This window comes from Neoarius graeffei, chromosome 3 (genome assembly GCF_027579695.1).
Source record: "Neoarius graeffei isolate fNeoGra1 chromosome 3, fNeoGra1.pri, whole genome shotgun sequence".
In the NCBI taxonomy this organism is placed as follows: Eukaryota; Metazoa; Chordata; class Actinopteri; order Siluriformes; family Ariidae; genus Neoarius; species Neoarius graeffei.
In genome coordinates, this window is record NC_083571.1 from 79,911,844 (window position 1) to 79,937,834 (window position 25,991).

Here is a 25,991-nt window from a genome sequence, read left to right on the forward strand (position 1 = left end):
GTGGCTTTCCGGAAAAGAGGTGGGAAAATGTTCTAGACGGATTCTACGCAGCTAGCTTAATTAAAATGGCGGAGCTCAAGGAAGAGGACGCAGTGCAGCTTCACCAGGAGGACGCCAATATTAAAGGCAAGATAACTCATGGTTTTCTATCGTAATGCATAAACAACTGCGTTATGATTTTTCGAAAATGACGTTAATTTCTATAGATGGCTGCATGTTGCATCTAAATGTGCTTTTAACGTGACTTTTAAACTGCTGAAGTAAATATGGGCCTCCTCACGGAGCTTCATCACAGGACCTAGATGCAGATAGCAATAAATAATGAAATGCATTTTCGTCCCTGTTGATAATATTCGAGGATTCAGTTATTCACTTTGTGTGCACGAGGTGAAACTGTGTAAGGATTTATAAATTTACAGTCAATTGGAAGTGCAGGTTGATTTAACTGTGGTGTAGTGGTCTGATCACGGAGCTCCGCAATAGGGCCGTTACCCGTGGTGGTTTCCCGGTTATTATTCAATTGTGTCACATGGGGGTGCCCTACTGTACTGTGTTTTAAGGATTTAACTTCAAAATCTTGCACTAACGAACACCCTGACGTCATAAACGTTCACTTAAAGGGGGAGTTTATCATTTGACCCTTTTTGAGTATGAGAGTGCTCAGGCAGGTTGTTGGCTTTATACATCCAGCGGAAAAACTCAGCTGTGGCTCAAGTGGAGGAGAGCCCGCAGCAGGCCAGGATCTCATCCTTCGGTGTAGAGTAGTTGTCCACGACGTCTTCAGAGAGTGAATGGTAGGCCCACTGCGTCCACAACCAAGCCCCCTCAGAGTTGGATTAAACCCCTCCATCCTGTGCCTCCAAATACTGGCCCCTGGTGTAACCTAGCCTGGGCCCGCCCATCCTAAGTGTGACGCAACACGAGGGCCTGTTGCGAACTTAGTCTGGCAAGGCAAGCTATCTCCAGCTCTTCCAAGCTCCCGAAAAATCGGGAGCCAATCAACTTTGAGCATCTCCAACGCCCCTGGGTAGAGGCGTGTTCAAGGCAGTGACGTAGTAGAACTGCGACCGGAAACCATAGATTGTTTACAGACTCTATGCCGGAAGCGTTCATTCACTAGAAACATTACGAACGTGGAGCAGCGGCAAGCCTTTGACACAGCGGTAGGTGCTGTATTGAAAGCATTCAACGGGAAGTTCTCATTGAAAACGGAGCAAAGAGCAGCCCTGGAGGTATTTATCTTCTTCCCGTTACTCAAGCAGTTTCCGTCGCATCACATACGTCAGAGGAAAGAGTGATGTGATTGGTTTAAGCTTCGTCACAGCCTTTTCTGGCTTCGACCAGTAGCAAACTGAGGCATTTCAGGGAGGCGGGTCAACCACGTGCTTTGGGAAACGGTTGGGCTTAATATCTTTGCCAGACCAAATGCTCGCAGAGCTTTGAAGTTGCGTTAGCCAGACTAGGTGTAACCAAAATTATGACTTGGTCTTTTTGCCTCAGCCCCTGGTATAACTTTAATTTATTAAATTATAACAGCTGCCTGCCCCCATCCAGGACCACTCCCCACACTGAATCACCAATCACCCGAATCACGACGGGATTATATTGGCCATCGTGAAGAAAAGTCTATCTTTGGTTTTGTTTTTATCTTTAAAAAATTATGTTTTGAGGAAACTTTTTTATGTCACCGACTCATACTTGGAGTCATAAATTCATCTGATTTATAACTTTTTTTATTTTGCAAAACAGTCATTTGTGGGGGGGGGAGCCTAAAACTGCATGTATAGACATAAATACTGTCTGAAGTGATTAGAAATCGCAGAATATTTAGATCTCCTCTTTTAAATGTTCATTTCATTCAGATGAACATGCAAGAAAATAAGGCAAGGTAAGGCAATTTTATTTGTATAGCGCATTCCTTACATCAAGGCATTTCAATGTGCTTTACAGAGAAAAAAAAATCACACATTTACAATAAACGTTTAAAGCATAGACAATGGAAACCTATGCATAGACGATGAAAAGCATGGCAACAAAATAATAAACCTTTAGTAAGTAAGGGATAAGAATAAAAGATTAATATAAAACTAGAGTACAAAAAAAGTAGAATAAATAAGTAAATAGAATAAATAAATAGATAGAATAAATAAGTAAATTGATGATTAAAAAAAAAGGAACCATTTAATTGAAAGTGTCACTAAAAAGCTTAGTCTTCAGTTTGAACTTAAAAATAGCAATTGTGGGAGCATTTTTCATCTGGGAGTTTATTCCAAAGTCTAGCCCTATAAACACTAAAGCCTAGGTCACAACCGGACGTACGATTTTTTGGCTGTGCGATTTTTTTTTTTTTTTTTTTTTTTTTTTTTTTTGGGCATTTCCCAAATCGCTGCGTTTTTTTTTTTTTGTTGTTTTTTTTGTTCATGGAGAAAGACGCACGTTGGCCGTAAGTTTGTCTTGCAACCTGAAAAAAACGTAAGCGCCCATAGAGTCTGTTTGACATGACAAAGAACCTCTGCAGTTGGTCTACGGCTCGAAAATCAGCACGTCGCACGCGCGCTCTCGGTGCATTTCTTGCGTTTTTTGCACGTAGACCGGCCGTAGGAGCACGTACGGCCGGTTGTGACCGAGGCTTAAAGGCTGACTCACCACATTTAGTATTGGCAGCAGATTGAACGAGAAGATTTTTATTTTGAGATCTTGTTGATCTGGTAGGGGCATGCTGTCTAAACAGGTCATGTATGTAGTTTGGTCCAATGCCATTTAGTGCTTTAAAAACAAGAAGTAGTGCTTTAAAATCAATTCTATAACTAACAGGAAGCCAGTGTAGGGACCTTAGGATTGGAATAATGTGTTAATTCCTTTTTGTTCTGGTTAACACCCTTGCAGCTGCATTTTGTATGGTTTGTAGTTGCTTTATAGTTTTTCTTAGGAAGTCCAGTTAAAAGTGCATCGCAATAATCTATCCTGCGCGTGAATAAGTTTTTCTAGATCACTCTTGGACATGAGGTTTCTTAATTTTGCAATATTCTTCAGGTGAAAAAAATGCTGATTTAGTGACTCTTTTCACATGGTTGTTGAAGTTCAAATTACTGTCAATGATGATGCCAAGATTTCTCACGGCATCCTTTGCCTTAAGTCCTTTTGTGTGAAGTAGGGCAGTAATCCTAACTCTTTGTTCCCAAATATAATGACCTCAGTTTTATCCGTATTCAGCTGAAGAAAGTTTTGTGACGTCCAGGTGTTTACTTGGTCGGGACACTGAAAGGGAGTGTCAAGGGGTGCATAATCATTGGGAGACAGAGCAAGGTAAATTTGAGTGTCATCTGCATAGCTATGATAACACATTGAGTTTTCCCTGACGATCTGGCCGAGTGGGAGCATGTAGAGATTAAACAGTAAGGGGCCTAGGATCGATCCCTGAGGAACACCACAGGTCAGGGATGCTGGTGTTGAGGTGCAATAAGAATATTTATTTAATTTAATGCAATGCATATTGCTTGCTATAGAAGACTCTGTGAAGATGGCAGTAGCTTCTGAGGATGAGAGCAAGCAGATGATGGTCACATCCAGTGACACTGTGAAAACTGACGACAGTCAAGGACAAGCTCCTGTCTCATCAGTGTCAGGTGGTAGCTATGTGGATGAGAATCCTTTTCTGGTTTGGTTTCTGAAGGAAGCCACTGAAATTACCAAGGAAGCTATTCAATTAATCTTTGTTTGTTTTTAGAGAGACATATATCCATCCAGACTTCACTAGAAGGTCTGGAGATGCTAGTGGACTTAAATGGAGGTAAAGACGACTTTCGGTTGATTATGAAATATTGGAAATGACTCTGAACCTGTAGTAGTGACAAACAGTAATGCTCACTTTACCTCCTCTTAAACATATTGATTGTGTTTGTCAATTGAATTTCTTCACAGCTGGTAGAAAGTCTTGTCCGTTATGCCCAGAGGAGAAGTTCAAAGCCTGTTACAGCCACAAACTGAGACGCCACCTGCAGAACCTTCACTGGAAAGTCTACGTGGAATTTGAAGGTAATTAACTGAATGCGTGTTGAAGCAGCACTGTATATCATTTTAATTAAAGCAGTATGACGTGCTGTGACAATACTTTTTTAAATTATACACGTTCTGTATAGCTCATCGTATTTAGGGATAATGACTGACTTTGCTTGTGTTACTTCTCACAGGTCAGAGGATGTGTATTTGTCATCTTCCATGCAGACAGATGAAGTCCAACCAGGGGTTAGATCAGGTGAACATTCAGTTTTACTCTGAGTCTCTTTTGAGAATTCAAGTCTTCAATGGACTGAAAATTAGAAAGCATGAGATTTGAGACGTGCTTTATGTATTTGTCATCAGAAAGCATTTTCAGATGTACTTTAGCCTCCAGAAATCGCAAGTTCGAATCCTGATGTCACAGCCATCCATGACCAGGAGGCTTGGAGCAAAATTGGCCATGCTTTCTGGGTAGGAGGGATGGTATACTCTCTCCCATGCCAATCATGGTGGTCTACGAGGTCATGTATGTGGAAAAGGGCAGATAGCACTTTCCTCTGAGAGGGTTACACCAGCCTGTGATGCAGCATGAGCAGCAGCTCAAAAAGATTCGCTTGGCAGCTTCATGTGTCTCTGAGGAAGCATGTGATGTCTTTCAAGGCTTCTGAGCTGGTAGCTGTCACATGATGGGGACACCTAATGTATAAAATATCCCAGAAAAGTTGGGATATTTTTCAAACTGCAATAAAAACACACACAAATCTGTGACTTGTTAATTCACATGAACTTTTATTTAACTGACAAAAGTATAAAGAAAAGATATTTTCAACAGTTTTACTGACCAACTTAATTGTATTTTGTAAATATAAATCATGTTAGAATTTGATGCCTGCAACAGACTCAAAAAAAAGTTGGGACAGAAGCAAAATAAGACCAAAAAGTTTACAAGATATTCAAGTAACACCATTTTGGAAGATTCCACAATAAGCAGGTTAATTGGTAACATGATGGGGTATAAAAGGAACAGCACCAAAGGCTCAGTCTTTGCAAGCTAGGATTGGTCATGGCTCACTCCTTTGTGCCAAAATTCGTGAGAGAATTGTTGGTCACTTCAAAGAACATTTCTCAACATGATTTTAGGTCTTTCAAAATCTACAGTCCATAATATTGTGAAAAAATTCAGGGAATTCTGAGACATCTCGGTGTGTAAAGGGCAAGGTCGGAAACCACTGTTGAATGTGTGTGACTTTCGAGCCCTCAGGCGGCACTGCCTGAGAAACTGTCATGCTAATGTGACAAATATAGCCACGTGGACTTGGGAGGACTTTGGAAAACTGTTCTCACTTAACACAGTTTGCTGCTGCATCCAGAAATGCAACCTGAAACTGTATTGCACATGGAGGAAGCCATTTATCAATTCTATGCAGAAACGCTGCCGATTTCTCTGGGACTGAACATGACAGACCGAAAGACAGTGGAAACGTGCCGTAATCAGACGAGTCCACATTTCAGCTTGTGTTCGGTAAAACCAGACATAGAGTTCTCAGTGCCACAGGTGAACATGACCATCCAGTTTGTTAGCAGAGAAAGGTGCAAAATCCAGCATCTGTGATGGTATGGGGGTGCATCAGTGCCCACAGCATGGGTGAGCTGCATGTGTGTGATGGTACCGTTGATGTATTGGGATTTTAGAGAGACGTGTTCGTCAAGGCGATGTCTCTCTTCCTGGGAAGTCCATGCTTATTTGAGCAGGGCAGTGCTAGGCCTCGTACTGCACGGGCTACAGCAGCGTGGCTCGGTAGACACAGAGTGCATGCACTTGACTGGCCTGCTGCCAGTTCAGCTTTGTCTCCTGTTGAGAATGTATGGTGTATCATGAAGAGGAGAATCAGACAACAGTGACCATGGACTGTTGAGCAGCTGAAGTCTTGTATCAAGCAAGAATGGACAAAAATTCCACTTGCAAAACTGCAACAATTAGTATCCTCGGATCCCATACGATTAAAAAGTGTTATTAAAAGGAAAGGTAATGTAATACAATGGTAATAATTCCTCTGAGTGTGTTGCAGGCATCAAATTCTAACTTCATTTATATTTTCAAAATACTTTGCAAAATAGTTTTACAAAATTCAGTAAAACTAGTAAATCTTTTCTTTGTACTTTTGTCAGTTATATAAAGGTTCAGGTGAATTAACGAATCACAGATTTTTGGTTGTATTTCATTTTGGAAAATATTCCAGCTTTTCTGGAAATGGGTTTAGTATGTGCTTATCTCAGGACACCTTTTCACAATAATGAACATCATTTTCACACACTTGGTATTGTTTGTTTTTGTATACTATAACGTTTTAGAATTCCACTATCTGGTGTTTCCTTTTTGAATCTTGTTCCTCTCAAAGTTTCTTCCTCATGTCGTCTCAAGGAGTTTTTCCTCACCGTTTGTTTCCTCTGGCTTGCTCTTTCGGGATCTAAATTTACATCTGGAAGCACTATACAAATACAATTGAATTGAATCGTCTAGGAAACATGACTCATTTTGTTATCTGCCTTTTCGAACATGCGCATGTCCTCCAGAGTCAGACCCGGCTGGTGGCACACTACCATTGTGTGGTATGCTCCGTCACCATCGCCCGAAAAACAGACATGATTAGCCACCTCAAACGGCACATCAACAAAGGCGAGACCGAAGCAAGCTATTCTGGTGCTTCAGATGCATCATTTGAGGAACCGGGTAAGAGGACACACGCTGTCTCTCTGTGTGTTGCCTTCAGGTTTGAGAGCAAATTGTCCATTGTCCTTCTTTCTATTTCTTTCAGTGCCAGGTCAGGCATATGAGATCATGAAAGAACTGGGCACCAATGTGCAGCTCATGCCCAACTATAGCACGCCCATGAAGACGGACACATATTTCAACCGTAAGATGAAGACCAACAGGTCAGTGTAACACACTAGCTTTTATCTCTGTTCGAACGATAGTTTTCCGCAGAGCTGGTTTTCCATATAATGTGAAGTTTTTCTTTCTTTGGTAGGCAGTTGGTGTTTTGTTCTCTTGCTGTTCTTGCTGAGGAAAGGAGTCCACTAGAATGTCTGGATGCATTTGGAGCCACTGGTGATGCTCATTGCCTTGATTAACGCAAATGGGATTTCTAATGAGAAAGTTTGGGGGTCAAATTAGAAGCAGCAACTTCACAAAAGGGCATGCTTGTTAACATTGATTGACAGTAAGCATGTGGTAGCAAGGATGTAACATAAGTTGCCAAATAAGATGAATAGCAATTATTGAATTTATCTGTTAGACACACGTTACAGAGCAGACCAAAACGGAACAGATTTTGAGCTTTTGCAAGGTAAAAAATGCTTCTGTTAAACATCTGTTCTGACTCGTTGAAGTCGTCATCTCCTCCAAAGGTGCACAGACTACAGGAAACTGGGGTGGGTTTTAGTTTGAGAGACTGTAGCTATAGTGTTTGTGCTCATTTTCACCTCCGTTCACTGACAAGTTTTTATTTTTAAAGCTATTTCCTGATGGTATGCTCATGAGGGGTCCTATCTGGCACCATGAGACGAACACATAGCAGTAAAACAAAAAGAACTTTAAATACTCTACATACTGTACTCAAGTAGGAATAGAGAGGGTTTTTTTAATAGGCACGTAACGATTCATCCAATTCCCGATTCGATACACTTCAAGATTCAATTTTCCGGGGCGTCGTGGCTCAGGTGGAAAGGCGCCATACCATAAATCCGGGGACCCGGGTTTGATTCCGGCCCGAGGTCATTTTCCGATCCCTCCCCATCTCTCTCTCCCGCTCATTTCCTGTCTCTACACTGTCCTATCCAATAAAGGTGCAAAAAGCCCAAAAAAAAATCTAAAAAAAAAATTCAGTTTTCCCACAATATTTAAAAAAAAATTAATTAAATGAAAATTTTATTACCAAAAAATGCAACATTTTATTTTTCTATTCTTTATCAGCTTAAATATTAATTTTGTTAATTTAAAAAACACCTTTTGCTTCATTTTTCTCCCCCCGGCATATAATGCGGGGGATATAGCTATCGCTCTGTCCGTCCGTCTATAAACGTTTTAGTTTCCGGAGCATAACTCAAAAACACATTGGATTGTTGAATTGGTTGCCATGGAAATACAGGGGGGGTGTTTATGTTTATGGTGGGGGGGGGGGGGGGGGGATACGTCATCTCCTGATGACTCTTGTCTTAATAACCAACAATAATTATTGCCCACATTTGTAAGTGTTGGAGTAAAATATAATGGTCTATTAACTAAGTTATTCCTTTTATTAAAATTGTAAAAGCTAATAACAAATAGACCTTTTCGTAATAAACATTTATGAACATTTGTACTCCCTCTGTTTGCTTCTCTTTTAGCTTTCAGCAGTCTGTAAAAAAGAGTTCTGATTTCTTGTTGAATCTAGTTGTCAATCACACAACAGCTCTTTCTCATTTTACTTTTTTTTTTTTTGTTTGTTTTCATGGCATTAGAGCCGTGTTACTTCCGCCTACGATGAAGTTGCATGCATTCCCACTATTGTAAATTATGTAGACCCCTCTGCTCTCTCAACAACGCAGTTACAGCTAGGAAAAACTAATTGTCGTCAGCCTGAATAATCACAATTTTTTTTTTTTATCTCATGGATATGAATCATCATTTGTATTCTGATTTATCATCGCACAATTTTTTTTTTTTTAAACTTCTGGGTTTATCCCCATTTGTCACCAAATCAATTGCTGCCCACTGGCCAACTCTCTCCTGTCACATGACCTCTGCCAATGCAAGGAGCCTGTGGCAAGTACATACATCCTCTGAGCCACGTGAGGCTAGTCTTTTCAAACTGCTGCTCATGCAGCATAACTCACTCGGAGGAAAGTGCTATCTGCCTGATTCTGCATGCATGAGCTGACAGATGCCCATGATTGGCTAGTGTGGATCTGATTCACAGAGTGAAATTATGCCATCCTTCCAGGCCATGTCTTTTATTCTTCCTATTCTTTCTCACTTCGATCATGATTTTGTTACGTACAGTACGTGGCAGTCATTTCTAGATGGTTCCATTCAGTTGATCTCTTATAATGGAAGATTCCTGCTTTGTTTAAATCTTGTGTATGGTACCTACAGTATTTTACTGTTCCTGTGCAGGGATAATGGGCTTGCAGTGGGCCAAGCACCTCCGCAGTGCCGTTAAAGTGACAATAAACGACATCAATGAAGCCTGTGTCAATATGATTAAGGAGAACTGCCACCTCAACCACATTCAGCTGGAGGGGGGAGACACAGAAGATGGCGATGCCCCCATCAACACTGTGGAAGTGACCCAGATGGATGCTAATGTCCTCATGCACCTGAGAGCTTTTGATTACATGTGAGTAAAGTCAGAGTGCCATAATGCAAACAGAGAAAAGGACAGGTTTCCTGAAAAACGTTATAGTGCCCAGATAGCATCATATCAGTGATGAATCTTGTGTGTAGTTGGAGTGTATGTAAATTTGAACAATGACTGATTTGCAGTTAAATAAACCCAATTATCAGTGTCATTAATAGTCAACCAGATAGACTGTGACTAAAGTCACAGTCATTTGCGCTAATTGTTACAAACCAGGACATCTGGTTCACTGTACCCTGTAGATCCGGAACAGTAAGAGATGATGCTTAGTGAGGAACAGTTGCGCCTGGCTACCCTGAACAAAATTTAAAAAAAAAAAACTAATTGAGGGGGTGGCACGGTGGTGTAGTGGTTAGCGCTGTCACCTCACAGCAAGAAGGTCCAGGGTTCGAGCCCCGTGGCCAACGAGGGCCTTTCTGTGCGGAGTTTGCATGTTCTCCCCGTGTCCGCGTGGGTTTCCTCCGGGTGCTCCGGTTTCCCCCACAGTCCAAAGACATGCAGGTTAGGTTAACTGGTGACTCTAAATTGACCGTAGGTGTGAATGTGAGTGTGAATGGTTGTCTGTGTCTGTGTCAGCCCTGTGATGACCTGGCGATTTGTCGAGGGTGTACCCCGCCTCTCGCCCGTAGTCAGCTGGGATAGGCTCCAGCTCGCCTGCGACCCTGTAGAACAGGATAAAGTGGCTACAGATAATGAGAGAGAGAGAACCTAATTTAAAAAAAATCACGAAAATTGACAGTTATAAGTGATTTGAAAAAAATCCTGTTTTTCATGGATCATTCCGGATCACTACCAGAAGTCATGGCAAAGTAATTCAGCCCAGAGGTATTCTTCATGTGAAATTTGATGATTTTTTGAAAACTGCGGGAGAAATAGCGTCTTGAAAACATTCGGAGAATAATAAGAAGAATAAAGTAGAAAGATCCTGAGTGAGGGTACCAGTTTGTGCCAGCGCTACTAGTGCACACTGATGAGGAAAATTTTATTACCAAAAATGCAACATTAAAGGGATCCTCCAACACATTTATTCTCAGTAATTTTATGTAAAGTAGTTACAGATTTCAAAAATCAAACTTTCATTTTCGGAGACCAAATAGTGTTCGAGAAATTATTTTTTTAAATTAATTAATTCATTTTTTTAATGCCAGATGGGCTTCCTGTGGTGGTGACCTATGCGATGACGTCAGGTAGTGGTCGCTTGGAGCAACTCATCTGTTTATATCTCTGTTTCCATTGTAGTTTTTGATTAGTTTTCCAAGTATTTTATCAAATTTATCAGTTTTTAAATAAGTATGCCTCATTGTGTAGCATATAAATGCCACAATGATGCTAAAAAGAAAGCACAAGCTGGAATTAGACTGCACTTCCGCAGAATAAATGCCAAGTGTGCTTGCTCAGCTGTGGCAGAAACAGGATCCGACATAAGACCTCGTGCTGCAAAACCCTTTTTATTTATTTATTTTTACATTATCTACAGATAGTGTGTGGAAAATGTCATCTGATTTGTGTTTTAACAACATTTTGCTCAAGAGTTATTGATCTGGGAAGTTTGAATCTGTGACCGTATATCAAACTTTACTGCAGTTCAACCCAAACATGAAATAGAACTTGATTAAATCATGTAAATGAGCCACATTACCCAGTTTATTCTCCACATTACCCAGTTTATTCTCCACATTACCCAGTTTATTCTCCACACCTCATTCAAACCATAGATTCAAACATTAGTTATCATGTTATAACGTGACAATATGCAATACACTTCCGTAACACACTACCCTTACAGCACACTTTACTGCTACCATTAATTTCACTAAAAACATTAAAAGAAACCGTTAATTTTTTTTTTAATTCAAGATTTTTGAGGCTTTTGTTTGTGTGTGTTTTTTTTTTTTAAATCTATCTATCTATCTATCTATCTATCTATCTATCTATCTATCTATCTATCTATCTATCTATCTATCTATCTATCTATCGCTGAATGCAATTGTTTTGACAGGTGCATGGGGTTTGGGCAAATCATATGCATGTGACATGTAAATAATAGACTTGCGTCCATGCAGCTGAAGCTGATTCATTAGTTTAATTTGTGATGTTAATTTCACAATTAGTTTTGGTGCCATGACACACAACAGTGGAGATTTGTTGATGCGTCATTCAAAGCGCACTAATCTGTGGAATTTTATTTATTTTATTTTTTAACCCAGCATTGATAAATTGTTCACAAATCCCTGCCATCAGAAGCGTGTAAAAATGTGCTACTTTCTTTTCTTGCAGTACATGCTGTGCTCTAAACCAGGAAATAATCCAAGTCGTTGAATGAGTATTGAACTAATCAGGAGGGTCAATGGCTTGAATGTTGAAGACACTCAGTAATAAGCACAATTCATACACGCTGTGTTCAGATTCATACCATGACGCTGTTTTATCCTGACAGACACCTGGACCCTTTTGGTACATCCGTGAACTACCTGGATGCTGCCTTCCGGAACGTACGCAATTTGGGGATCGTTTCTGTGACCTCAACTGACACCGGCTCACTCTACTCCAAATCTCCGAATGTGACGCTCCGCCATTATGGTTGCCAGATCGTCAGGACAGAATACTACAGAGAGCTTGCAGCACGCATGGTGGTGGCCTCTATAGCTAGGTAGGGCTGAAAATATTTAGCTCATCTGAAAGGGGTTAATCAGTTAAACTGTAAGTATTGTGAAATTCATAGTATTTCCCTGATCCACATTTTTTATTTATTTTTTTTTAAACCTCACATATATAAAGGAATCAAAGGCCACCGCTCATCTGTGGCAAGGTGCAGGATTAAGTGAAAATTTTGAGTAAATAGAATACAAATCCGCACACTTGAAGTCTGTGCAATGATTTCTTTACTGAGATAGCAAGCTTTCGGTCGCTAGACCTTCATCAGGCAGAGTGCATAGTCCAACAAACAGTGCTGAGTTAATACATCTTAATTAGGAGCACCTGCAGTCAGTGCTGCAGCCACTCTGTGTCAGTAGAGCATCATGGGAAATGTAGTGAAAATAGTCATGAAACATATACAAAAAAGAACAAGTCCATGCTGTGTACACATCAGGCTCCTGCCATCATAAAACAAAGCATAAACAGTTCAACATTCAATAAACAATTCAGAATTAAATAAATACACTCATGTCAAAATCCTCGTTTAGACCTGATGGTTGTAGTGCTTCTAACGTATATATCCAAAAGAGTTCCCATTGGCATAACTTCTTGTCAACGTCACCCCCTCTGTGTAAGGTGACTTGTTCTATACCTCTAAATCTGAGTGAGGAAACAGGATGTGATGATCATTAAAGTGACAGGCAACAGGATAGTTTACATCTTTCCTATAGAACTCTTATGTTTGCTAATTCTTTTTCAGAGGGCGGATGGTTTTACCTATGTAAATTTTGTCACATGGACATGTTAACATTATAGATAATATTCTTTGTGTTACATGTGATGATCCCCCTGATTCCAAAGGTTTTCCCAGTTCTAGGGTGCTTAAAAGTGTTTTTCACTGAGTTGTGACAATGAGCACAATTTCCACAGGGATAATTCCCTTCTCTAATGGGAGTTAATAGAGTCTGTTTCGGAGGAGGTAAGATGGTAGCTCTGACCAATTTATTACGGAGGTTTGGTCCTCTTTTGTAGACAAAAAGAGGTGGATCCTGAAAAAGTGCAAACAAGACTGGATCTGTGGTTAGAATATGCCAGTGTTTCATAAATTTTTTTTTTTTTTGATAATGTGGGCCTGGGGAGTGTATGTAGTGATACAAGAGACTGAAAAGTGTCTCTTTTTTTTTTTTTTTTTTTTACACTTTTTTCAAAAGGTCAGCTCTGGACTTACAACCCCGATTCCAAAAAAGTTGGGACAAAGTACAAATTGTAAATAAAAATGGAATGCAATGATGTGGAAGTTTCAAAATTCCATATTTTATTCAGAATAGAACATAGATGACATATCAAATGTTTAAACTGAGAAAATGTATCATTTAAAGAGAAAAATTAGGTGATTTTCAATTTCATGACAACACATCTCAAAGTTGGGACAAGGCCATGTTTCCCACTGTGAGACATCCCCTTTTCTCTTTACAACAGTCTGTAAACGTCTGGGGACTGAGGAGACAAGTTGCTCAAGTTTAGGGATAGGAATGTTAACCCATTCTTGTCTAATGTAGGATTCTAGTTGCTCAACTGTCTTAGGTCTTTTTTTTGTCGTATTTTCCGTTTTATGATGCGCCAAATGTTTTCTATGGGTGAAAGATCTGGACTGCAGGCTGGCCAGTTCAGTACCCGGACCCTTCTTCTACGCAGCCATGATGCTGTAATTGATGCAGTATGTGGATTGGCATTGTCATGTTGGAAAATGCAAGGTCTTCCCTGAAAGAGACGTCGTCTGGATGGGAGCATATGTTGCTCTAGAACCTGGATATACCTTTCAGCATTGATGGTGTCTTTCCAGATGTGTAAGCTGCCCATGCCACACGCACTAATGCAACCACATACCATCAGAGATGCAGGCTTCTGAACTGAGTGCAACTTGGGTCGTCCTTCTCCTCTTTAGTCCGAATGACACGGCGTCCCCGATTTCCATAAAGAACTTCAAATTTTGATTCGTCTGACCACAGAACAGTTTTACACTTTGCCACAGTCCATTTTAAATGAGCCTTGGCCCAGAGAAGACGTCTGCGCTTCTGGATCATGTTTAGATACGGCTTCTTCTTTGAACTATAGAGTTTAAAGCTGAACATGCAATTTTTACAAATCCTCCAGGTCGCTGAATGTTCAGAGGTAGGGGTGTGTGTGTGTGTGTGTGTGTGTTCAGGGCAGCAGCACGCTGTAATAAAGGTATCGAGGTTTTATTGGCCGTGGCGTTGGAACATTTCGTGCTGGTGGTGGTGCGGGTGCTCAGAGGTCCCACGCAGGCTGACGAGACGGCCAAAAAACTGCGGCAGCTGTTGCATTGCCAGTGGTGTGAGGAGAGAGTGTTCCTCAAACCAGGCAGTATGGTGGAGGGTAAGTATAGAATTGGGACCAAAAAAAAAAAGTTTAAGTCTGTGCATACACTTTTGTTGTGTTGACTAAATACAGTTTTAACATCTGCACTATTGAGCTGCACAATATATCATTTGTTAGGCCAGTTGTTGAAATATTGGCCTTGAGTCATTTTTTTCCATCAAATTCATGAAGGCACAGGTTCACCGGGGTGATTTCGTGGATTTTAAATAGATCTTGTGCGGTTATTTTTTAATGCAACTCAATCATATATACATAAAAAAATGAATTTGTTTTTTTTTTCTCTAGAGAATCAGTACAGGCAGCTCCCGTGTCAGTGCCATGGCAGCATGCCGGGGAAGACTGCAGTCGAGCTGGGACCTCTCTGGTTAGATGTGCTTCATGCATTCATTTATGAAACCTCATGCTCTGCTCACAACATGATCTTATTGTCCTCTATTTTCCCTTTATAACAAAAGTAAAAATAACTGGGAAAGTCTGTTCTTCGCCGTGTTTATGGAAATAGACGTAATATCCTTTTCCAGGGTTTGGCTTGGTGAACCTTCTGAGGTCATGTGATAACCTGAACATAACCGCTAAAAAAGAAATGTAATTTTCATATTTATTAAAGATGTAAACTGGGTAAAAATGGACATTATTTGGCATGTAACACTATATCGTGCAATGATGAATCGCAGTATAAATTTGTGACTATTCAAATCGATGAAATTAAAAAAAGAATCACAATTATCATTCTGCTTAACCTGTTTTTTCCTAGCTGTAATTGCATTGTTTAGACAGCAGAGGACACAAAGTGCAATAGCAGAAGTGCACGTGACTTCAGCGTAGGCAGAAGTAATACAGCTCTAATGTCATGAAAACACCAATAAACGGACGTAAAATGTGAAAGAGCTGTTGGGTGACTGACTGACTGACTGACTGGACAAAAAGATTTAACAAGAAATCCGAGCTCTCTTTTTACAGACTGCTGAAAGCTAAAGAAAAGAGAAGCAAATGGAGGGAGTAGAAATGTTCATAAAAGTTTATCTAAAAAAGGAATATTTCGTCTTTTGTATTTTTATTTTAACAAAAATATTTAAGTTGATAAAGAATAAGAAAATGTTGCTTTTTTGAGTAATATTTTCATAAAATTTATTTATTTTCTATAACACCATGGGGGAAAATTGAATTGTGAATTGCGTGAATCATTACATACCTAGATATTTGATATTGTTACTAACCATTAGGCCATGGGGGAGCTATAGCCTAATGATTAGAGAAGCAACTTTGGGACCAAAAAGTTGCCGATTTGATTCCCTGGACCAGCCGGAATGGCTGAAATGCCCTTGAGCAAGGCCCCTAACCCCCAAGTGCTACCCAGGCTGTCCTGGGTCTACTGCACGTTGCTCTGGATAAGAGCGTCTGCTAAATGCCTGCAATGCAATATTGGAAGTTATTATACATACAGGACACCTTTTTTTCGATGGATTAAAAACATGTATTCTATTCTCTTCTAGTGGGTTCCATTCATTTGGTTTGATAGCATGCAATATTGTTAGCGTATCGCTTATCCTACATGTATTATGTCACTCTATCCAATGGAGAATGAGCGTTGAATATGGTTTACAATGTTGAATGGTTGTCAAGACATGACGACGTCACACGTCGGAGACGTAAAACTTCCGCACAAGTGAGCGACTGGGACAATTTGTAAACAAATATGGCTGCCAGGTTTGCTTCGTTAAATATGGAAGGTTTTAGGAGAATTTTGAAAGAGAAAGAAGCGTTAAACACCTGAAAGGAATGTGTTTTATTATTATTATTATTATTATTATAGTAATTGTTCTGGGGTTTTTTGTGGTATATCAGATGTATTCCATTCAGCTAGCATGATATTGAACTTGTCTTTGGCTCGTTCAGTATCATGCTAGCTGAATGGAATATATCTGATATACCATGAAAAAAGCCAGCCAATATTATATAATTGATTCACTGTGTGTGTGTGTGTGTGTGTGTGTGTGTGTTTTTGTTTGTTTGTTTCCCAGGTCAGGGTCTCTGTTCAACACTGGCTTCTTGAGGCGTATGCTGGTGGCAGCAGTGCAGCACAGCATGGAGGACATTCAGCCTCTGGTGAAGACTCTGATCTGTGAGGCAGACTGCACCACGCTCAAATCCTTCTCTGTCACAGGCCAACTGATTCTAGCCAACCAAGGTATGTGAGCGAGCGCACACACTCCTACTAGGGCTTAGATAGACTTCCTTGTCCTTTAAAGCCAAATTTCATCAAGGCCAGTGCTGTGGAAAAGATCATTTTCACTGCTGTGGGTTGCACATCACAGTCCAATCCCACCCAGCTGGTTTAGTGTTGGATCAGCTGTGCTGACCATGCCAGCTCAAAGAGGCCAGTCCACATGTGTTTTGGGGATGTTGCTGAGATTGGCATAGCATCCTTCTTCCAAAAGAAGGCTGGTCATTAAGCTCTAAGGAGGGTGACAGGAGCTTGATTTTAGCTGAGCCACATCGCCCAATAGTACATGTTAAAAATCAGTGTATCTTTAAATAGTGTACTTTTTGATCCACTGCGGCTGTATGGCTTTTGATTAAAGTGCTAAACGTATTCTTTGCACTTGCCTGTGAGAAATTAACTGAACTAATAAACTAGTCTAAAGTAGCAACGTCCTGAATCAGTTTTTGGAAAATGGCTGGAAGCTAGAAAAATATCACTAATATGGATATTTAGGCAGTGCCTAAAAGCGGAGCTTTTGACAAGTGAATGAGCAAAATATTTACAAGTACACAAAATCAACCTGAATAGAATATTATTATTGCGTATGAACCATTGAATTGTGTAGTGTTGTGTATTTCACGTCAATTTTCTGCATCGTCTTGTGACAGTGATGCTAATAATGAGATGCGCATTGCAGTTACGAATACTTATATTTATTCCTTTCTTTGACACCACATGCCATGCGCCAGAAACAACACCACGGCATTTATTATAGTGTGACTCTGCTGGGTGCCTGGTGGACAGCAGTGTACCAGCGCTTTCACTTTACATCAGTATTGTATAGTTACGATCGAACATCAAACTTGATGTCAAACAGGTGTCTGGTTACATCTCTCATGTCCATGCGTGTTGGAGCTCGCGCACCGCCATTAGGACTAATTACCATGCACCTGTTCCTGATTAGAGCTTAGTCACAGCACATACGTATAAGGACTCTCAGCAATGCACAGACTTTGTGAAAGCCTTATATTTTGTATCACTTTTCTGGTTTTGACCCTGTTTGTGTGTTTGGACTGTGAGTATTGCGTTACCTCTGATATCCTGTCTGTGCCTGACTCGAACACTGCCTGTGGTGGTGTTTTTTTTTTTTTTTTTTCTTCTTTGCCTTTGTCTCCATTTTGGATCTGTTTGCTAGCGTGCTTTCAATAAAACTCTTCCTGCACTTGCATCCATCAACCGCCATTTTATATGAAACTGTCATGTTTTAAAACGTTAGTAAATCCCACATTTATTTTAAAAAAAATTTTTAAAATAAGCGCTGGATAAAACCCCATCTGTCCTATGTAAATAAACATAACAAATTTCATTGTCCGGTGATCAAGTGTTTGAGAGACGTTGCCTTGCACTTCAGATCAGGTTCCCTGTGATGGGATGCGTACGTCGTTCGTACGGACGTTATACGGTCAAAGCCATCAAAAATCAGGTAGATGCATTTGTAGAAGTATGCACGATTAGTAGCTTACTACTTACTTAACCATATTGGTCTTGAATACCTACTACTGTGATGTATGTTAATATCTAATCTTCACTGATCAGTAAATTTCATAATAATGCTAAAGGATGCTCATTTCTTTTCTTTTGGCAGTGGAGTGTGGTGTCGTCATCAAGACGTTACAGAAGGTGGCAGAAGCAGACACTGTTGATCAATCAGGTAGTACTGTAGTTTTGCTGGTTATTCAGACCTTTTAGTAATCTCTTTCTCCCCTGGAGCTGTTTCATTGTGATTCAGAGAAGGAACTCATGAATTGGCCAATAAACCAAAGGTAAACTGCTATAAAAATGTGTAAATCAGTCATTTTCAGTAATAAAAGAAATTTCCATGTCGTTGTATTGAATGCTTAAAGCAAATGGGTTGAGCTTTTAAAAGCTGATTTTCTTATATATACATACAGTACTGTACAAAAGTCTTAGGCACCCTATTTTTTTCATACAAACTTTGTTATAGATTTCTATTTTATGATTTCTGCATTATCAAGAAAGTACTAAAACATTTTAGAGTTCCAAGCGTTCATTTTCCAGCACAAAATTAAAATGTTGCGGAAAAAATGTTTGTATCTGAGCAGCATCTGTATAATAAGCAGCAAAGTTTGTTTGTTTATCTTAAGCGAACGTTGCCATTTCTCGACAGATTTTCACCAAGTTTGGCAAGTAAGTCTGGAGATGACTTGGATTTTTGCAGATATAAACAAAATTCATGTACGGGCCCCAGGGAGGTCCTGAGGGGGCACGACATCCACCCACCCCCCCTTCCTCAATGCCTTTCACGTTACATTTAATCAACACAAACTCTTGATAGATCTTCACAAAACTTGGCATGTAGGTACAGGAGATTGCCACAATTTGGCAGAACTCAGAAATTCTATATTGGGGCCCCTGGGTGGTGGATGTTTTGGATTTTTGTTTGTCTTGGGTTAACATCACCATTTCTCAACGAATCTTCACCAGATTTGACATAAGTCTGGGGGCTGCTTCTGTAAGACGCTCAGTAAAACCTACAGCTCATTTCCTTATCAAACTGCACTCATTGTACTGGAGACTACCAATTTTTTTTTTTTTTTTTTTAAAGCAAAGGGTCATCTCACACCAAATATTGACTGACTTTCATTTATGGTTTACTGCCTTTTTTTTTTTTTTTTTTTTTTTAAATGTTGAAACATTTAATGTCATTATTTTTTAAGCCATTTTTGGTCTATAGCATTTTGCACAGTACTGTGTGGGGTGGGTTTCCCCCCCTTCAAACCTACACGGGGCTGCAAAAGTAGGTATACAGTAAGGATTATTCCCGTATTACCATAGTGGTGCTAGGTTTCATTTAATACTAACGTTTTGTGTGAACGTTTTGTTTTTCATTACTGTATACCTACTTTTGCAGCCGTGTGTGTATTTTTTATATATAAAAGAAAGGGAGAAAAGAATAGGATGGATGTTTTTGCACTGTGTCTTGCCCCCTAGGTAAGCGGAGGATTGGAGAGGAGTCGAGTAATGTACTGAAGAAGCTGAAATCAGACGTGTCCTTGGAGCACCCTGCATTCTACTACAGCATCCATCGCCACAGCATCCGTGGCATGAACATGCCCAAGTGAGTCCGCTTTCACCTCACTGTGGTTTTGTAACGTGCGGCAAAATTTAGTTGTTAGAAAAGTGTTCCAAATACGGTTTTTTTTTTTTTTTTTTTTTTTTTTTTTTTTAAGCTTTCTAATAAAACATTTTAATTAGTATGATGGTGTATTAGGGCCATTGTAGGTGAAAATGTGAGGAGCTCACAGATATCTTTACAGACATCAACATCTCGTTGAGCCAGGCTGTTGTCCCCACATGCCTCAAAGCCACCACCATCATCCCGGTCCCGAAGAAGCCATCTCCCTCCTGCTTCAATGACTACCGCCCGGTCGTACTCACTCCCATCCTCATGAAGTGCTTCGAGCGGCTAGTCATGCGGCATATCAAGTCTGCCCTCCCCCCGCCCTGGACCCTTTCCAGTTTGCAGATCAGTTCGACTGATGACGCCATCTCCACTGCCCTCCACTCAGCCCTCACCCACCTGGAGACAAAAGACTCGTATGTCAGAATGCTGTTCATAGACTTTAGCTCAGCATTCAACACAATCATTCCTCAGCAGCTCATTCATAAACTGGACCAGCTGGGACTCAACACCTCCCTGTGCAACTGGCTGCTGGACTTCCTGACAGGGAGACCACAGGCTGTACGGGTCGGCAGCAACTCCTCCAGCACCATCACATTGAACACGGGGGGCCCCCTCAAGGATGTGTGCTGAGCCCCCTCCTCTTCACTCTGCTGACCCACGACTGCACACCAACATCCAGCTCCAACCTTTTCATTAAGTTTGCAGACAACACGACTGTGGTGGGTCTCATCAACAATGGCGATGAGACAATCTACAGGAGTGAGGTGAGCCGCTTGGCCATGTGGTGCAAGGACAACAATCTCCGCCTGAACGTGGAGAAGACGAAGAAGATTTGTTGTGGACTTCAGGAGAGCACACACCCAGCATGCTCCACTAACTATTGACGGTGCTGCAGTGGAGAGGGTGAGCAGCACCAAGTTTCTGGGTGTGCACATCTCTGAAGACCTGTCCTGGAACAACACCACCGCATCACTGGCCAAAAAAGCCCAACAGCGTCTGTACTTCCTCCGCAAACTGAGGAGAGCAAGAGCCCCGGCCCCCATCATGCACACATTCTACAGAGGCACCATCGAGAACATCCTGACCAGCTGCATCACCGTGTGGTACGGCGCCTGCACCGTGTCCTGCTGCAAGTCTCTGCAGCGCATTGTGAGAGCAGCTGAGAGGATCACTGGTGTCTCTCTCCCTTCTCTTATGGATATCTATAACTCCCGCCTCACCCGCAAAGCCATCAGGACTGCAGGTGACCCCACCCACCCATCTCACAGCCTCTTCAGCCTGCTGCCATCGGGGAGGAGATTGTGGAGTCTCCGGGCCAAAACCAGGAGGCTCAAGGACAGTTTCTTTCACCAGGCGGTCAGGAGGCTCTGCTCCCTCCCTGTTCTGCCCCCTGCCACAGATTCTGCCCACACACACCCCTGCCCCCCTCTTCAGCATCTAACATAATGTCACCCTCACAGTCGTCCCCCCCCCCCCCCCCCCCAAAAAAAAAAAAAAAACACACACACACAACATTCATTCGCACACTGAACTCAGGGACTGTTACCTTGCTCATTTGCACTATTCTGCACTACCTCACCTTGAAAGCTATTAGTTTGCCCTTGACTGTTTTATTTTACAGTGGTGCTTGAAAGTTTGTGAACCCTTTAGAATTTTCTATATTTCTGCATAAATATGACCTAAAACAACATCAGATTTTCACACAAGTCCTAAAAGTAGATAAAGAGAACCCAGTTAAACAAATGAGACAAAAATATTATACTTGGTCATTTATTTATTGAGGAAAATGATCCAATATTACATACCTGTGAGTGGCAAAAGTATGTGAACCTTTGCTTTCAGTATCTGGTGTGACCCCCTTGTGCAGCAATAATTGCAACTAAACGTTTCCGGTAACTGTTGATCAGTCCTGCACACCGGCTTGGAGGAATTTTAGCCCGTTCCTCTGTACAGAACAGCTTCAACTCTGGGATGTCGGTGGGTTTCCTCACATGAACTGCTCGCTTCAGGTCCTTCCACAACATTTCCATCGGATTAAGGTCAGGACTTTGACTTGGCCATTCCAAAACATTAACTTTATTCTTCTTTAACCATTCTTTAGGAGGGCGACTTGTGTGCTTAGGGTCGTTGTCTTGCTGCATGACCCACCTTCTCTTGAGATTCAGTTCATGGACAGATGTCCTGACATTTTCCTTTAGAATTCGCTGGTATAATTCAGAATTCATTGTTCCATCAATGATGGCAAGCCGTCCTGGCCGAGATGCAGCAAAACAGGCCCAAACCATGACACTACCACCACCATGTTTCACAGATGGGATAAGGTTCTTATGCTGGAATGCAGTGTTTTCCTTTCTCCAAACATAATGCTTCTCATTTAAACCAAAAAGTTCTATTTTGGTCTCATCCATCCACAAAACATTTTTCCAATAGCCTTCTGGCTTGTCCACGTGATCTTTAGGAAACTGCAGACGAGCAGCAATGTTCTTTTTGGAGAGCAGTGGCTTTCTCCTTGCAACCCTGCCATGCACACCATTGTTGTTCAGTGTTCTCCTGATGGTGGACTCACAAATATTAACATTAGCCAATGTGAGAGAGGCCTTCAGTTGCTTAGAAGTTACCCTGGGGTCCTTTGTGACCTCGCCGACTATTACACGCCTTGCTCTTGGAGTGATCTTTGTTGGTCAACCACTCCTAGGGAGGGTAACAATGGTCTTGAATCTCTATATTACGTTCATTATGTCTTCTTCTTAAATCAAAATAATTAGTTTTTCTTTTGTTTCAGACATGTAAAAGCTTTTTTTACCTTTACCTGACATGTTTCGACGGTGTAACTTCCGTCTTCATCAGAGGGTCCCTCTGATGAAGACGGAAGTTACACCGTCGAAACATGTCAGGTAAAGGTAAAAAAGCTTTTACATGTCTGAAACAAAAGAAAAACTATTTTGGTCTTGAATCTCCTCAATTTGTACACAATCTGTCTGACTGTGGATTGGTGGAATCCAAACTCTTTAGAGATGGTTTTGTAACCTTTTCCAGCCTGATGAGCATCAACGACGCTTTTTCTGAGGTCCTCAGAAATCTCCTTTGTTCATGCCATGATCCACTTCCACAAACATGTGTTGTGAAGATCAGACTTTGATAGATCCCTGTTCTTTAAATAAAACAGGGTGCCCACTCACACCTGATCGTCATCCCATTGATGGAAAACACCTGACTCAAATTTCACCTTCAAATGAACTGCTAATCCTAGAGGTTCACATACTTTTGCCACTCACAGATATGTAATATTGGATCATTTTCCTCAATAAATAAATGACCAAGTATAATATTTTAGTCTCATTTGTTTAACTGGGTTCTCTTTATCTACTTTTAGGACTTGTGTGAAAATCTGATGATGTTTTAGGCCATATTTATGCAGAAATATAGAAAATTCTAAAGGGTTCACAAACTTTCAAGCACCACTGTATGTCCGTTTTGCTCCAATTTGTGTGTGTGTGTGTGTATATATATATATATATATATATATATATATATATATATATATATATATATATATATACACACACACACCTGTGAGTGTTTAGTCTATTTCTTGTCTAGAGTGTTTATATTGTTTATTTCAGTTATTCTGTTTTTATTTATTGCATTGCTTGTTTACACCGTGGGTCAGAGAGGACTGAAATTTCATCTGTGCTGTATGTTGAGCATGTATAGCATATTTGACAATAAGCTTGACTTGGTAATAATGCATGCTGGATGCCAGTCGTTAATTATGCCAATGAGACTTTTGGCACCTGTGTAAAGTGTGTTCCTTTTCCCAGGCTGAATAAGTTCCTGCAGTACCTGAGTGAGGCCGGATTCAGGGTGAGCCGCACGCATTTTGACCCGACGGGAGTTCGCACCGATGCCACACTGGAGCAGTTCAAGTCTGTGCTCACCAAGTACAGCGTGCCGACCTACAGCTCAGGACCACCGAGCAGTCTCAGCACAGAGGACACGATGGCCAAGAAGGACTAAATGTAGACAAACTGAACAGTAGTAATAATAATATGGTGAATAGTGTTGCTCTAGCAGCAGGATGCCACAGAGCTGTGTGCACACATCCTGTCTGCTCATACTACTGTACTCTATAGTACACCACTTGGAGTATTACTGTGCTATACGGTACAGTAAATACCATGTTAAACTATTACACCAGTATTGATTCACCTGCTAGCTTGGGCCAAGTTTCCACAAAGATCAGCGTTAAATGGTTGAGTGAGCATCACACTGAACTCGCTCTCTCTGTCTCAGAAAAGAGGAGTTCAACTTTGTGATGCTTTTGGGAAACTCATCCTGTTTAGTTGGATGGTATTTAATAGTAATACTTGGCTTTCAGAGGTGACCAGTATTTGTGCTTCCTGCTATCTAGGAGGTTCATGCTTTCTGTTAAAGTTTTACTCGACATTATACCTTGACATTCCGTGTAGGTTACTATTTAGTACAGTCGTATGCACAGGGATCCTAATGCACTGAAACTTTTATGCCATGTTTTTGTTTTTCTCATGACTTGTTTAATCTGTTGAACTGAGCCTGTATGCTTTCAGTATCTGTCTATTTATTTTTTCCATGTTGGAATATGAATATTTTAAGAGCTATTTGATATTTTTATTAAGCTTGATTGTGCTTTTCTGTGCCTTTTTTTTTTTTTTTTGGTATTGCAGGGCTGTAGCCTGGGAGCTGCCTAGTCACATTTCAACAGCAAATGTTCAGTTAGCCTAGACAACTTTTAATAAACTCCATACAACATGAATCAGCTGTGGAAAGCTGTCTTATTAGAAAATGGAAACACACAAGATATGCAGATAAACTAAGTCATGTCTGAGTTCGTTGGTGGAAAATGTGGCCGTCTTCATATAGGAGGAAATCTTTCACTGGCATTCGAACATCGACTTGTACAGTATTTTTAGCTAACGCTGAAAGAATTTTCATTCACCAATGTCCCCAATCTTTATTATTAAAATGTTAGCTTGCTGGATGACATCCACTAAATTTACAGGGCATTAAATGTTACTTTTTCAGTGAAATCTAATTGATTTTGAAGGCTGTGTGCCTGCATATACTAGATTTAAAAAATAATAAAACTATTTTAAAAAAAAAAAAGAAAGACATGGTCTGTGTTGTGCAGACACATGTCCAACTTTTAGGATGCCAAAATTATACAAAGCTTTGGCTTTAAAAGCTGTGTTTTTTCTGCTCGCCCCTCATAACTATTTTACAACCCCTATTAAAAAAAAGGGGCGGTGTAAAATGTAATAAATAAAACGGAATACAATGATTCGCTAATCCCTTTTGACCTATATTCAATTAAATACAATACAAAGGCAAGATATTTACTGTTCACACAAACTTTTATTGTATTTGCCTGGGCAATATTTACCACTGTGTTGTGTCGCCTTTTCTTTTAACAACACTCAGTAAGTGTTTGAGAACTGAGGACACTAAATGTTGAAGTTTTGAACATGAAATTCTTTCCCATTCTTGCTTGATGTATGACTTTATCTGCTCAACAGTTTGGGGTCTCTCTGTTACTGTATTTTGCACTTCATGATATGCCACGTTTTCAATGAGAAGCAGACAGGCCAGTTTAACACCCACACTCTATGTAGCCATATTGTTATAACTTGTGCAGAATGTGGCTTGAAATTTTCCTGCTGGAATAAGCAGGGACAGCCCTGAAAAAGACATTGTCTAGATACAGTATATGTTGCCCCAAAACCTGTATGTACCTTTCAGCATTAATGGAATCTTCACAGATGTGCAAGTTACCCATGTTGTGGGCACTAACACGCCCCCATATCCTCACAGATGCTGGCTTTTGAATTTTGTGGTGGGTTTCTTTAATTTTTTTTATTTTTTGGTTGGTCCTTTTCCTCTTTACCCTAGAGAACACAATGTCCATGATTTCCAAAAACAATTGGTCCACTTTGTGCTAATCCATCTCTGATGAGCTCAGGCCCAGAGAATTCAGCAGCGTTTCTGGATGATGTTGATAGCCTTCACTTTACATTTGTAAGTGCAGCAGCAAACTGTGGTTACTGACCATGGTTTTCTGAAGTGTTCCTGAGTCCATGTAGTAATCTCCTTTCTACAATCGTGTCAGTTTTTC

The 25,991-nt window shown here is 40.6% G+C and overlaps 1 protein-coding gene across 2 annotated transcripts; it reads left to right on the forward strand.

Moving 5' to 3' along the window:
* The first annotated feature begins 56 nt into the window (after positions 1-56).
* trmt1l (tRNA methyltransferase 1-like) lies at positions 57-24,635 on the forward strand. 2 transcript variants are annotated; one of them, XM_060917427.1, is made up of 16 exons: positions 57-126; positions 3,507-3,626; positions 3,728-3,790; positions 3,922-4,035; positions 4,191-4,255; positions 6,574-6,730; positions 6,816-6,933; positions 7,029-7,108; positions 9,155-9,377; positions 11,836-12,048; positions 14,242-14,432; positions 14,721-14,799; positions 16,457-16,623; positions 18,284-18,349; positions 19,651-19,777; positions 23,665-24,635. In XM_060917427.1, exons 1-16 carry the CDS (start codon positions 66-68, stop codon positions 23,858-23,860), a joined length of 2,040 nt encoding a protein of 679 aa, XP_060773410.1. In that variant the 5' UTR covers positions 57-65; the 3' UTR covers positions 23,861-24,635. The 2 variants fall into 2 exon arrangements, with proteins under 2 accessions (XP_060773410.1, XP_060773411.1); XM_060917428.1 differs by lacking the exon at positions 3,507-3,626 and having other exon boundaries at positions 66-126.
* Positions 24,636-25,991: the final 1,356 nt, after the last annotated feature.

Excerpts from the sequence above, each read along its gene's own strand:
- trmt1l (XM_060917427.1), top strand. The coding sequence starts at position 66 with ATGGCGGAGCTCAAGGAAGAGGACGCAGTGCAGCTTCACCAGGAGGAC. Across the intron at positions 3,791-3,921 it reads GCTAGTGGACTTAAATGGAG|CTGGTAGAAAGTCTTGTCCG; the intron begins GTAAAGACGACT and ends ATTTCTTCACAG. Across the intron at positions 18,350-19,650 it reads AGACACTGTTGATCAATCAG|GTAAGCGGAGGATTGGAGAG; the intron begins GTAGTACTGTAG and ends CTTGCCCCCTAG.